This window comes from Martes martes (assembly GCF_963455335.1).
Source record: "Martes martes genome assembly, chromosome: 7".
Taxonomy (NCBI): domain Eukaryota; kingdom Metazoa; phylum Chordata; class Mammalia; order Carnivora; family Mustelidae; genus Martes; species Martes martes.
In genome coordinates, this window is record NC_137894.1 from 80,234,271 (window position 1) to 80,247,546 (window position 13,276).

At 35.1% G+C, this 13,276-nt stretch overlaps 1 protein-coding gene across 1 annotated transcript in view; it reads left to right on the top strand.

Annotated features, from left to right (window-relative positions):
* The window catches only part of NUBPL (NUBP iron-sulfur cluster assembly factor, mitochondrial), a 200,773-nt gene that overhangs the window by 76,068 nt on the left and 111,429 nt on the right, over positions 1-13,276 (top strand). The window contains exons 5-6 of the mRNA XM_080808849.1: positions 380-419; positions 510-600. Of these exons, the coding sequence (XP_080664975.1) occupies positions 380-419; positions 510-600 (131 nt within the window). The remainder of the gene's footprint in view (positions 1-379; positions 420-509; positions 601-13,276) is intronic.

Below are 13,276 nucleotides of genomic sequence, written 5' to 3' on the forward strand. Positions count from 1 at the left end.
GAAACAGGCTTCCTGCTTAACAGGGAGCTTGACATGGGGCTTGATCCAGGACCCTGGGATCATGTCCCTAGCCAAAGGTAGATGGTTAACTGACTGAACTGCCCAAACACCCCAGGTGGTTTGTTTCCTAATAAAACTGTATTCCAGCTGTTTATAGATGTGCATCTATTGGAAGTATTGGTTGTATGCTCGGTATAATGTTTAAACTATTGCAGATTTAGGTGGAATCAGTTGAACGTTAAAGAGCAGCAGAATGAGTAGCCATTTGTATTTCTAATTTGATACTTTTTTGGGTTAATTTGACACTTTTTGATAAGAAAATAAGTCATTACGTTTATATATTCTAAAAGACAGGGTTTTTTTGTTTTTTAAATTTCAGGCAATCTAATGAGGCCTCTTTTGAATTATGGTATTGCTTGGTAAGTATATGTTACTTTTTTTATGCTACTTTCCAGAATAATATTGATTAATGTGTGTAAATTAGTTGCATTTTTGGTTTACTGTTGTAGTATGTCTATGGGCTTCCTGGTTGAAGAGACTGCACCAGTTGTTTGGAGAGGCCTTATGGTAATGTCAGCTATTGAGAAACTATTGAGGCAGGTAAGAAAATTACATTGAGTATCATTTTATTATTGGCACACTGTGGTTAATGCATTTGCTGATTGGAGAGTTGTTAAAATTTGTGGTCAGGTTTGAGATGTTTTGCAGAAGAATCCAGCTGATAGGAAAAAAAAAGAATCCAGCTGATAGACTGAATATATAATGACTTCTGTGGTGCAAAGACTAATTTCACTGGTCTGTGATTTAATCTTCCCTATTGCTTAAGAGTAGGGAAAATCCTAACATCTTATTTTACATTGTTCTTTTGCCTTGTTGAGTCTGTTTTGAGACAAAGAAATCTATTTGATAAGTAATCTGACTTCTTTAAATTTATGGTTAATCTCATTATGGCCAATACTGAATTATAAGGGCAGTATAGAAGTTCTTGGATATAGAAAAAAAATTACATAAATCACGCTCATTTTAAAATTGCTTAAGACCAAAATGAAATTTTGTTTTATTTTGAGTACGTCTGGCTCTATATTTATGTATATAATATCTGTCCAATCAACTTAAATTTATCCTTAAGGAAGAGAACAGTTGATTGGATAATCTAAAAATATCAGATGGGCTATATGTTATTTATAGAAATAATTTTAATTTTTTTCTGGTAGCTGTGAATTTACAATTAATTATGTTCTAGGTGTAAGTACCATAAGTAATTTGGAATTTCTCCACCATTTACAGCAATTACCCTGATATATTTAGATTTCACTTTGGGTCAGGCATCATGCCATAGGTTGATAATTTCAATCATAGATATTTCTGTATTCATTTCTATTTGTAAGAGTTGATAGATGAAATATGTCTTGGACTCTGAAACTCTTCTTTTTTCATTATCACATCTTGTCTTCCTTCTGTGGTTGAGTTTTCATAAATGTGCTCTTTGATCTCCGGTCCCAGAATCCTCCTACTTGTGCATTCAAGTCTCTCAGCTGCATTTCCTTCCCTTTTATACTCAGATCCTGTAATTGGCTATTTCAGTTATATTCCCAACAATACCCCTTCTTTATCAATTCCTTTGTGACCTTGATCTTTATCCTTTATTTGTGTGAATTAACCAGTCTCTCTCTCTTTTTTTTAAGGAAATTCTAAAACAGTCTTTATTCAGTTTATGTTTAAAGTTAGAATCAATAGAAATTGAGAAACACTGAAAGGAAATTCTGATTTTGTCATCAGAATATTTTCAGTACTCATTTTTCCCCTCCTCTGTTAGTGTTGTAATTCTCAATAGGAAATAATTCAGATTTTCTCCTAAGCCTTATGGATGGCCACAAGAAGATGGAAATACTTCTGCTTTCCACAGTGATCAGAGACTTAGAGACCCAAGTCAGTGATGAGTCACAGTGTTTGTGCTCCCCTCTGAGGGATGCAGGATCCTGCCTTTAAGTGTCCTTTTTGAGTATTAAGTTCCATTTAAACCTCAGATTGCAACAGGTGGTGAAAACATCTCTGCAGAGGAACCACTGAACGTGGAAGAGAGAGACCCGTGTGCACATACCTTCTGGAGAGGAACAGAGGGGATGTCCTTTGGGAGAAGCAAGAGTAAACCTGACAGTACAAGTTAATTAGGCTGCAAAAAAATTTGCACCTAAAATTCAAACTTAGCAGTTTAGTAACTGCTTTTATAAATGAAGAAAACTTTTATTAGACTAGAAGTGAATGATCAAAAGTCTGAAAGAACCAGAATATATTGTTTTTTTTTTTTCATTCTGTGAGGAATTGGGAAAGAGAGGAGGGACAGGATTCCATTTCATATTCTCAGTCAATATCCCTCTATAACCCAGCCTCTTTTATGTACTGCTGATTACTGTCAGAGAGTATAGAATAATTGTGTTAGTTGCTGGCAATATATACATTTTTGATTTCTGAATTCAACTATACTCTCATCACTTTAGTCATCTGACATTATTCATGTTCTTCTCAACATTCATCAGATGCCAGGCTTAAAAATTATTCATGGAATTTGATAGTCTGGCCGAGGAGCTAGTGGAGATTTGGAGAATTGGCTCTCTGACACATAAATCATATAAAAGTCGGTTTACTCTGATAAGTGCTGAAAGTACATTTTTAGCAAACTTGCTACAAAATATCAGGATGGAAGATGGAGTGACAAAATGGCTCCTTTACTTATTTTCTTGGAATGCTCTAGGTATTCCCTAGGACCTCTAAGATATTAGGTAAAATATTAGGATATTAGGATATTAGACTACATATTTATCTTGCAGTCTTTTGAAAAGTTCCCATTATCATTTGCTCATTTTAATTGGAGCTGAAAACCTAATATTTGGGACTACCCTGTGACCTGTATTGATCATGTCAGCTGCTAATTAAGGAGTGTTTGTTTTTGTTTTTTTGTTTTGCTTTAAAAATTAGATCAGTTTTTCAAAGTTTAACACCCCTTGTGAAAATTTACTAGCTGGGTAGATGCTCTGTGCAGCAGTTGATTGTGGAGGCTGCCTAATTCATTGGCTGATGAAAAAAATTGAATGTAATATATACATAGAAGAGTGTACAAATCATAAGTGTACAGATAGATGGATTATCCCTAAGTGAAAATACCTATATAATTTTTCAGTACATAATAAATAGAATACTAGTGTTCCAGAAGTCATGTCTCTTCCTAGTTGGTGTTTTTGGGGGGCAAGATAAATACTTGTGGTCAGTCTGCCATTTGAACTGAAAGTTCAGTATTTCCCCCCCGTCTCTTATATTTTATTGAGTTAAAGTTATATATACTATGGGATGCAGAGATCTTACATGTATGGTTCAATAATTTTTGATAAATGTATATACCTGTATAACCACACTTCAGTCAAGGTAGAGAACATTTCCATCCCCCTACAACATTTCCTTGGGCTTCCTTCTGTTCACTCCCCCATTCATAAGCCATCACAGTTCTGATTTGTAGTATCATAAATGAGTTCTGTTTTGTTCTTATACTTCATATAAATGGAACTCTACAGACTGTATAGCCTTTTTTAATCTGGTTTCTTTCTCTTAGCCTAATGCTTTTGAACATCATCCTCTTGTTGCCTGTATCAGTAGTTGAGTACTTTTTATTATTGAGTAGTATTCCATCACATGAATATAATCAAATACTGTTTGTTCTTCTGTTGATGGACATTTGGGTAGACTCCAATTTTTAGCTAATATGAGTAATGCTGCTATAAATACTTATACAAGGTTCATTAGAGTTTTAGTTGCTTCACATCTTGTCACTATTGCTGTTGTCAGTTTCTTCACTAGCGGGTATAAAATAGTATCTTCTTACTATTGCATATTAGATATCACACTGTATCTTCCTTTATGAAGTGTCTATTCAAGTCTTTTACTCATTTTTTTTTATTGGTTCATTTTTCTTCTTGTACTTGAGTTGCAAGAGTTTTAATATATTCTTGCTGTGAGTCCATTGTCAGATAAATGTATTGGGAATATTTTAACCAGTCTGTGGATTGCCTTTTGATTAATTGATGTTTTAAATTTTCATGAAATCTGATTTATCAAAAAAATTTTTTTTCTTGCTGAATGCTTTTTGTGTCCTCTCTAAGAAATCCTTGCCTATCTACCCCAAGGTTATAAAGATATTCTTATGTATTTTTTCTCAAAGCTTTATAGCTTTGGCTTGCCCATCTAGATTTAAATTTTCTGTGGGAAGTGAGATAAGGGTTTATATTTTTTCATAGTTTTGGTATAATAGCAAATACATTTGTTTTTTGTTCCTGGGTCCTGGTGCAAAGCTCCTAAGACCCTTGGAATTTCCTGATGATAGGAGTAGCTTTTGTAACTCATGTGGAGCCCCTTTTTGTGCACACCTGAGTTCCTGTTAGTAAGATGAATTAGGGTGGGGTCCCTGGATAATCTCAGGATGGGACTGTCATCAGAAAGATCGCTGTTTAGAGGGTTAGAACTTTTAGCCCCACCCACTGACCTCTGGGAAGGGGAAGGAGGGTGGGGTGCAGATTAAGCTCTGTGAAAACTCTTGATGAACTTCTGGGTTGGTGAGTGTATCTATATCCTGATGGGTTGTGCAAACCTAGCTCCCTGAGGACAGAAGCTTCTACACTGAGGGCCTTTTGGACCTTTCTCTTTGTATCTCTTCATCTGGCTATTTATCTGTATCCTTTCTAATACCCTTTATGATAAACTAATAAACATAAGTAAATGTTTCTCTGAGTTCTGTGAGCCACTCTAGCAAATTAATCAAACCTGAAGGCCGAGGTCATGGAAACCTCTGACTTATAAAGCTAGGCAGTCCAGAAGCATAGGTAACAACCTGAACTTGTGATTGGTATCTGAAGTGGGAGTAGTGTAGTGAGACTGAGCCTTTAATTAACCTATGGGATCTGATGCTGTATCCAGGGTAGATAATATCGGAATCAAACTAGTTGTTTGGAGTAGGAAAACACATAGTAGTTTATCTAGTTGTTCTAGCACCATTTGTTTTAAGATTTCATTTTCCCTATTGAATTGACTTGATACCTTAGATGAAAATCATTGGAGTTTATGTGTATGGGTTTATCTCTGGATAATACTATATTGTATTCCATCTGTCTTGTTTAAGCCTTACAGGAAAACCATACTATCTGATAATTGTAGCTGTGTAGAAAGCTCAAAGTCAGAAGGTATGAGTCTTCTAACTTTTTTTTTTTTTAAGATTAAAAGAACCTACACTAGGTTCTTTTCCATTTCTGTATAAATTTTAGATTCAGCTTGTCAGTTTGTACAGAAAAGCATGTTGGTATTTTCACTACGATGCTATTGAATGTATAGTGAATAGTATTGAATGTATAGATCAGTGTTTTGTGAATCAAGATCCTGACAACATTGAGGCTTCTAATCCATGAGCATGGTATGTTTCTATATTTATTTAGATTTTCTTTGATTTTTTGGAGTAATATATAGTTTTTAGTATATTGGTCTTAGAGTTTTGTTAGATTTATTCTAAGTATTTTATGTTCTGAGATGGTTTTAGAATTGTATTTTGTATTTAATTTCAAATTTTTTGCTGTTAGGACAGAGTATAACTTAAGTAGTATAGTAACTTTTTTAGGTATTTTATATGCACATTTAGTAAATTTCTTAGGTATTTTATATGCACATGATTATGTTGTCTGTAAGTAAAACAGCTTCACTGCTTCCTTTCCAATCTATTTCTTTCATTTCATTTCATTTTCTTATTGTACTGCCTAGTAGAAAAGATGAGAGGTGATATCCTTGTCTTCATCTGGATTTGTAGGGTACAGTAACAGTAAGTATTTCATCTTAAAGAATGATAGTGGTAGGTTTTCACTGGTGACCTCTGTCCTCCCTGTTTCTTTGTTTGCATAGAGTTCTTATTATGGATGGGCATTGAATTTTTTTCAAATGCTTTTTCCTCCCCATTTATTGAAATGATGATGTGGTTTTTCTCTTTCATTTTATGGATGTGGTGATTTACATTGATTTTCTGTGTTGGGCCAACCTTGCATTCCTGGGATAGATTTTTCTTGGTCATAATATTTTAATTATAATAAGTAATATTGTAATTACTTTTAAAATATTGCTAGATTAAATTTGCTAATATTTTATTAAGTTTTAGGTCATATTTGTGAGGATATTAATAGTTCAATGTTAATTAATATTGATAGTTTCTAATTTGTTTTTCCTGTAGTGTCTTTTTCTGGTATTGTAGGGGGCTATCTTGGTCTTGTAAAATGAGTTTGGAAGTACTTTCCTCCTCTTTTGTGAAATTGTTGTTGTAAAATTATTAGTATAAGTGTAATGTTTGTATTTGGTGGAATTTATGAAGGAAATTTGAGCCTGGAGTGTTTGTTTTTTTCTCCTTGGTTAAGAGAAGGTTTTTGAGGATTAATTCTAGTCAGACTTTAATTTCATCTTGTTTCAGTTTTATTGTATTTTATAGGAGTTTATTATGTCACTTGAGTTGTAGTTTATCACACCTGAGTTCATAATATTGGCTATAACCTTTTATTTTTTATTTATTTATTTAGCCCACTACCTTTTAAAATAGAATATGAGATGCAGTATATGTGAGATGCAATGTTTCCTCTTCACCATATAATTGTGGGTTTATTTCTGGGCTTTCTATTTTGTTCTGTTTATCTTTGTGTCTTTTTTTGTGCCATTACCATACCATTCTTATTATTACAGCTTGGTAGTATAACTTGAAATTTGAAATTTTGATACCTCCAGGTTTGTTTTTCTTTTTTAAGAGTGCTTTGGATATTTCAGGTCTTTTGTGATTCCATATAAATTTTAGGATTATTTTTTCTAGTTCTGTAAAAAATGCTGTTGATATTTTGATAGGGATTGCATTAATCTGTAGATTGCTTTGAGTAGTATGGACATTTTAACAATATTAATTCTTCCAATCCATGAGCATGGAATATCTTCCCATTTTTGTTTGTTGTCTTCAGTTTCTTTCATCATTGTTTTCAGAGTGTATGTCTTTTACCTCCTTTGTTTATTCCTAGGTATTTTATTATTTTTGATGCAATTATCAATGGGATTGCTTTGTAAATTTCTCTTTCTGTTGCTTCATTATGAGTGTATAGAAATGCAATGGATTTCCGTACATCAATTTTGTATCCTCTGACCTTACTGAATTTATTTATCAGTGAATTATTATGTAGTTTTTTGGTGGAGTCTTTGGGGTTTTCTTTTGTTTTTTGTTTATAAAGTTTTTTTTTTTTTTTTTAAATTTACCTGACGGAGAGAGATCACAAGTAGGCAAAGAGACAGGCAGAGAGAGAGAAGGAAGCAGGCTCCCCGCTGAGCAGAGAGCCCAATGTGGGGCTCAATCCCACGACCCTGGGATCATGACCCGAGCCGAAGGCAGAGGCCTTAACCCACTGAACCACCCACGCACCCCTGGGGTTTTCTATAGAGTATCATGTCATCTGCAAATAATGAAAGTATTATTTTTTCCTTACCAACCTGGATGCCTTTTATTTTTTTCTCTTGTCTGATTGCTGTGGCCAGGACTTCCAGCACTGTGTTGAGTGAATGTGGTGAGAATTGACATTCTTATCTTGTCCCTGATCTTACAGAAAAAGCTCTCAGTTTTTCCCCGTTGAGTATGATGATAGTTGTGGGTTTTTTCATATATGGCCTTTATAATGTTAGGTATGTTCCTTCTATACCTGCTTTGTTTTGAGGGTTTTTATTGTGAACGGATGTTGTACTTTGTCAGTGATTTTTACTACACCTATTGAAATAATCATATGATTTTGATATTTTCTGTTGATGTGATAAATCATGTTGATTGATTTGCAGATACTGAACCATGCATCATGGGAATAAATCCTACTTGATTGTGGTGTACTTCTTATAAAATTAATTATCTTATAACAGTATAGTTTGCTTCACCACCTCCCATCCTTTGTGTATTGTTGTGATTTATTTTATTTTATCTATTCTTTATTTTGAGAGAAAGAGAGAGTGGGGAAGGAGGGACAAAGGGAGAGGGAGAGAGAGAATCTCAAGCAGGCTCCATACTCAATGCAGAGCCTGATGTGGGGCTTTTTATCTCATGATCCGAGTCAGACGCTTAACTACCTGAGCCACTCAGGTGTCCCTGTTGAGATGTATTTTAAATATATGTACATTATAGGGACACCTGGGTGGCTCAGTCCTTTAGTGGTGCCTTCAGCTAAGCTCATGATCCCAAGTTCCTGGGATCTAGCCCTGCCTTAGGCTCCCCATTCATCAGGGAGTCTGCTTCTGCCCCTCCCTGCTCGTTCTCTCGCTCTCTCTCTCTCAAATAAATAAATAAATAAATAAATAAAAATCTTTTAAAAAATAAATATATGTACATAACAAATCTCACAATACAGTGTTAACTGGTTTATTTAAATAGTGATTCTTTAAAGAAACTAAGAAAACAGTCTATTGTAATTACCTGTAATTTGCTATATGTGTGCTTTTCATTTCTTTAGATTTGAGTTTCATCTGTCACTTTTCTTTATCCTGAAGAATTTTGTTTAGTGTCTTGTTGTTTGGGTCTGCTGGTGAAGAATTTTCTCAACATTCATTTTATTTTATCTTTTTTACTTTCACTGCATATAGAATTGTGTGTTGGTATTTTTTTCTTCAATTCTTTAAAGGTGCTGTTCCATCGTCTTCTGTCTTTCATCATTTCCAATGAGAAATCTGCCATCATTTTTATAATTTTTCCTTGTGATTAATACCTTTTTTCCTCTGTATACCACTTAAATGTTGATGTTCTCCAGAAATATGCCTGTAGCTCAGGAACTAAGGGCATGGACTCTGGAGCCACATTTGCTTGATTCCAATCTCAGTGGCACATCTAATTAGTTATATGTTCCTTGGGCAAAACCTCTCTGAGCTATAGTTTCCTTAAATATAAAATGGGGCTTATGGCAGTTAAGTAGTTGTGAAGATTCAATGATTTAATATGTAATATGATAAAAAGCATATTAAGTAACTATAAGTGTGCCCTGTTACTATTGTATTTTATTATTCGTGATACAAATTAGGCTGTTTTTGTATGATTTAACATTAATCAGGATGCATCTTCTAAGAGATGGCTTCTTAGAATTACTTTATTCCCGGCTTTCTCAGATTCTTTCCCAGAGGTTTCGTGTTTCTCCAGTAACCTGGGGCACTTTCAACCTGAGGCAACTTTAAATTGACTTCTCTGTTGGAGGTTTTGAGACCAGTCTGGTGGTATGATTCACATGTGAAAGCTGCATGCTTAACAACTTGCAATTTATCTTTTTTTTTTTTTTTTTTTTTTTAAAGATTTTATTTATTTATTTGACAGACAGATCACAAGTAGGCAGAGAGGCAGGCAGAGAGAGAAGGGAGGAAGCAGGCTCCCTGCTGAGCAGAGAACCCGATGTGGGGCTCGATCCCAGGACGCTGGGATCATGACCCGAGCCGAAGGCAGCGGCTTTAACCCACTGAGCCACCCAGGCGCCCCTGCAATTTATCTTCTTATGGAGGTATTTTTCTGCTTTATACCAGTGCCCAAATTGAGAGATGAACATTTCCTTGAAATTTATTTCTAAATTGTGGTTTTATATTTCATCTGTCTTTAGTTTAAGAGAGAGTAGTCCTTTGGGGCCCCAGCTGTATATAGGATTCTTGTATTAGATTCCTCCTCATCTTAGGTGTTTTTTTCCTCTTTCAGTGCTTCATAAAATAATGATACATCATATATAGTCAGTGTGGTATTAGATTTGTTGATGTTAGGTATTATCCTTATTGTCACCATCACCATCATCCTCCCTGAGACACCTCTTCTATTTTCATACCTTCAACTATATTAATTATAGCAAGAGAAAAGTAATGGGTTGAGGACTTCTGTTTGATTGACATTCCTAGTTTAGAGTGGGTGATTTTGTGGGAGGAAAGGAAGATAATAAAGAGGAAAAGAAGTAGTTCAAGAAGTAGGAAAACAAGGATACTAATGTCATGAAAATTAAGTGTTTAGAGCAGTGGTTCTTCAACATACCTAAATATTAGAATCATCTGGGAATTTTTTTTTTAAGATTCTATTTATTTATTTGAGAGAGAGAGTACATAGAGGGAGAGGGAAAAGCGGACTCCCCACTGAGCAGAGAGCCCGATGGGGGGCTTGATCCCAGGACCCTGAGATCATGACCCAAGCTGAAGGTAGACACTTAACCGACTGAGCTACCCAGGTGCCCCTACCTCTACCCGAATCATGTAGGAACCTCAAACATTTCAGTTTTCAGGTCACACTCTAGACTGGTTAAATCATGAATTCTTGGTATGTAACCCAGGCATCAGCATTTTTGGAGTTCTCCAGCTGGTACCATTGTGTAGACAAGTTTGGGAGCCAGTGGCTTGCCAAGTTTTAAGAATAAAAGGTTATTGAGAATGAGGCTTGAAAATGGACAAGGAGATAATAGATGTTAGGTGGTTACTTGTAATCCTTTAGTAGAACAGTGAATGAAAAAAGTCATAGGGGTTTAAGAATGGATACATACAGCAAGACGGTGGATGTAGAGGTATAGTCTGCTTGTTAGATAAAATTGGCCATGCTGGAGGCTTCGAGGTATGGAAAAGGAAAGGAAAATAGGATGAAGGCCTAAGGAGGCCCTTTTCATTTGCTTTCCATTTGAAAGCCCATTTCATTTGCTTTCCAAAAGAGGCAGCCATACCTTTTCCAAGGCTAGGTATAGTGAAGAGGGACTAAAGACTGTAGAATGTGAGAGGATTACTGGAAAGGTCTTATTAGGAAAGAGTCAAAGGGAATGGGATTAAAAATTTATGTAAATGAATTAGTTTTGGAAAATAAGTCTAGTTCCATGTTTGTTGAGTAGAATGGAAAGAAGAGTAGATGAGGGAACCCATTGTACCTGGTACTAAAAAGACAAGAATTACATTTTCTTTACATCTTCTCAGTGGAAGGAAAAATATAGTTTACTCAATAGAGCAAATTTGATCCATAAATTTCAGTATTCATAAAAATTATATGGGGAGCTAGTTGAAAATTCAGTTGAATTTTCAGTTGAAATCCAGGGGAGGAACAAAGAGTTTGCATTTTTAATAGATGATCCCAGGTGGCTTAACTAATGCTGGTGGTTCTAAAAGGTCAGGCTTAGGCATTCAGCTGTCCAGAGGTGTAGTGCTTTTTAACTGCTTTTAGAATTAAAAAAGAGAGAGAGATGAAGAGATTAATGATAGGATCCCTATGTCATGATAAAGGCCCACTGGATGCTAAATATGGTGATTTTTTAGTTTTGCTAAGTTTTTGTAATGTCTTTAGCAACTCTCTGAAATCTGAAAACTGACATGGGCAGACCTGTTGTTGGATTCAGGATCAGCATGGCGGAAAGTCTAAAGGGGGAAGTAATTTAGAGCATTAATGAGGGAAATACTGAATCCAGGCCTGATTTCCAGTCAAACAGTAGTGAGGAGGAATTAGGAGTCTAGGTAAAATTGGAGGGATTAAATAATAGAAAATCACCTGTGACAGGAAGAAGTGCTTCAGTAGCTGGGGAAGGAACTGGTGTAAAAAGTGACAGATAAATTGATTTTATTCTGAGAAGGGACATTAGAAAAGTTTGCTTTTCTTTTTCTTTTTCTTTTCTTTCTTTTTTTTAAAATTCAGATGGAATTGGGAAATGAGATATTATTGAGGAAACTCAGGTTTCTATTCAACTGAGAAAAATGTCAAGTATCAAGGTATTTCATGGTGGGGCAGTAATAGGGTTGCCAGCAGTTAATTTGAATATCAGATACACAATGAATAATTTTTGGTACAGGTATGTCACAAATATTGGTTGGGACATACACTAAAAAGTTTGATATTCAAACTTAACTGAATGGGGGTCCTCTATTTGCTAAATCTGGCAACGCTAAGTGGAGGTGATGTTTTATAAGACACATAGGAAGGTGTGCAAGAGTCAGGTTGGGAGAAGGTAGGCATGGTGGGGTGTTTGAGTGTCAAAGTATGAAGTAATGTCAAGGGAATGTTAGTGGAGAGTGGCAGGTGTGAGTAAATGAAAGAGGTGTGCATTAAAATGGGAGATGGGGCAAGAATTATATTGACGGGGGAACCTTACTGGGATCATTCTTTGTAATTTGGTGAAGGAAGATATTTGGTCAACTTCTTTTACTGACATCTGGAGCTTCTTCTGGAGGATAACATATTTTTCTACATACAGAATTGATAGTATAGGGAGTCTCATGGTTTCAACTTGCCAATGTCTAGTAATTTATAGGCATAATTTCACCCCATCTCCTTTCAGCCTCACTTGGTAAAAGGAAGGAAAGAGATCAAGGAATGAATATGATATATGTTCATAATGTTTTTTGGTGTTGCATTGTGAAAAAGCATGTCAGTTTATAAAAATAGCAGTTAAATTTTATGATCAATTAAGATAATTAGGCAGATAAATGTTAGAATGTCATTTTGAGCACTGGAATTATCAGTGTGTCTTCCTTTTTATTCTCCTGAGTTTTGAAACAATTTCCTTTTATTTTCTATTTTGACTTTAAATAATTAAAGACAGAGACATCTAGTACATTTCATTCAATGAATATCTAATGTTTTAAATTCTTTTGTTGCTTGTTAAGATTACTGAGTAGTATTTTTTCTCCTAAATTGTGCTCAATATACATATCATTAGTTTTAACTCAAATGAGGAAGTCTAGTTTTAGAATCTTTGAGTTTAAAAATGTGGGATATTGGGAAAAAAATAATTTTAGATATTAGAAAGAGCACTACGGAAAAAAAAACTTCAAAGGCTAGTTTGGTGTCAGCTCCTGCTGTGGTCACAGTGTAAACCCTGGAGACCAGGGATTTGGCAGCAGTTTCAGTGCTTTTAGTTCAATCTCCAGTATCCCCAAATGTGATGCAGATGCCAGTTTTCTTCTCTAGGGTTCTGATAATGGCATATAATGAGTTGGTTGTTTCCTAGCAACTAAAGAAGCAGTTTTACTTTAGCTGATCCTGCAGTAGGAATGAGACATTTTCCCTTGATAGTTGGTATTAGATTTCCCTGACAATGGAATTTCACTTCTGAATAAGGAATGTTCTCAGCCTTTGGTTTCCTAAAGAATTTTGCTTTTGAGTGTGGGCTAAGCTCTGCTTAATCCTGTGTAAAGTGAAAAAAAAAAAAAAAAAAAATTGAGCTCCCTAAGCACCTCTCATGGGAAGAGCCAAAGGAGTTTGATA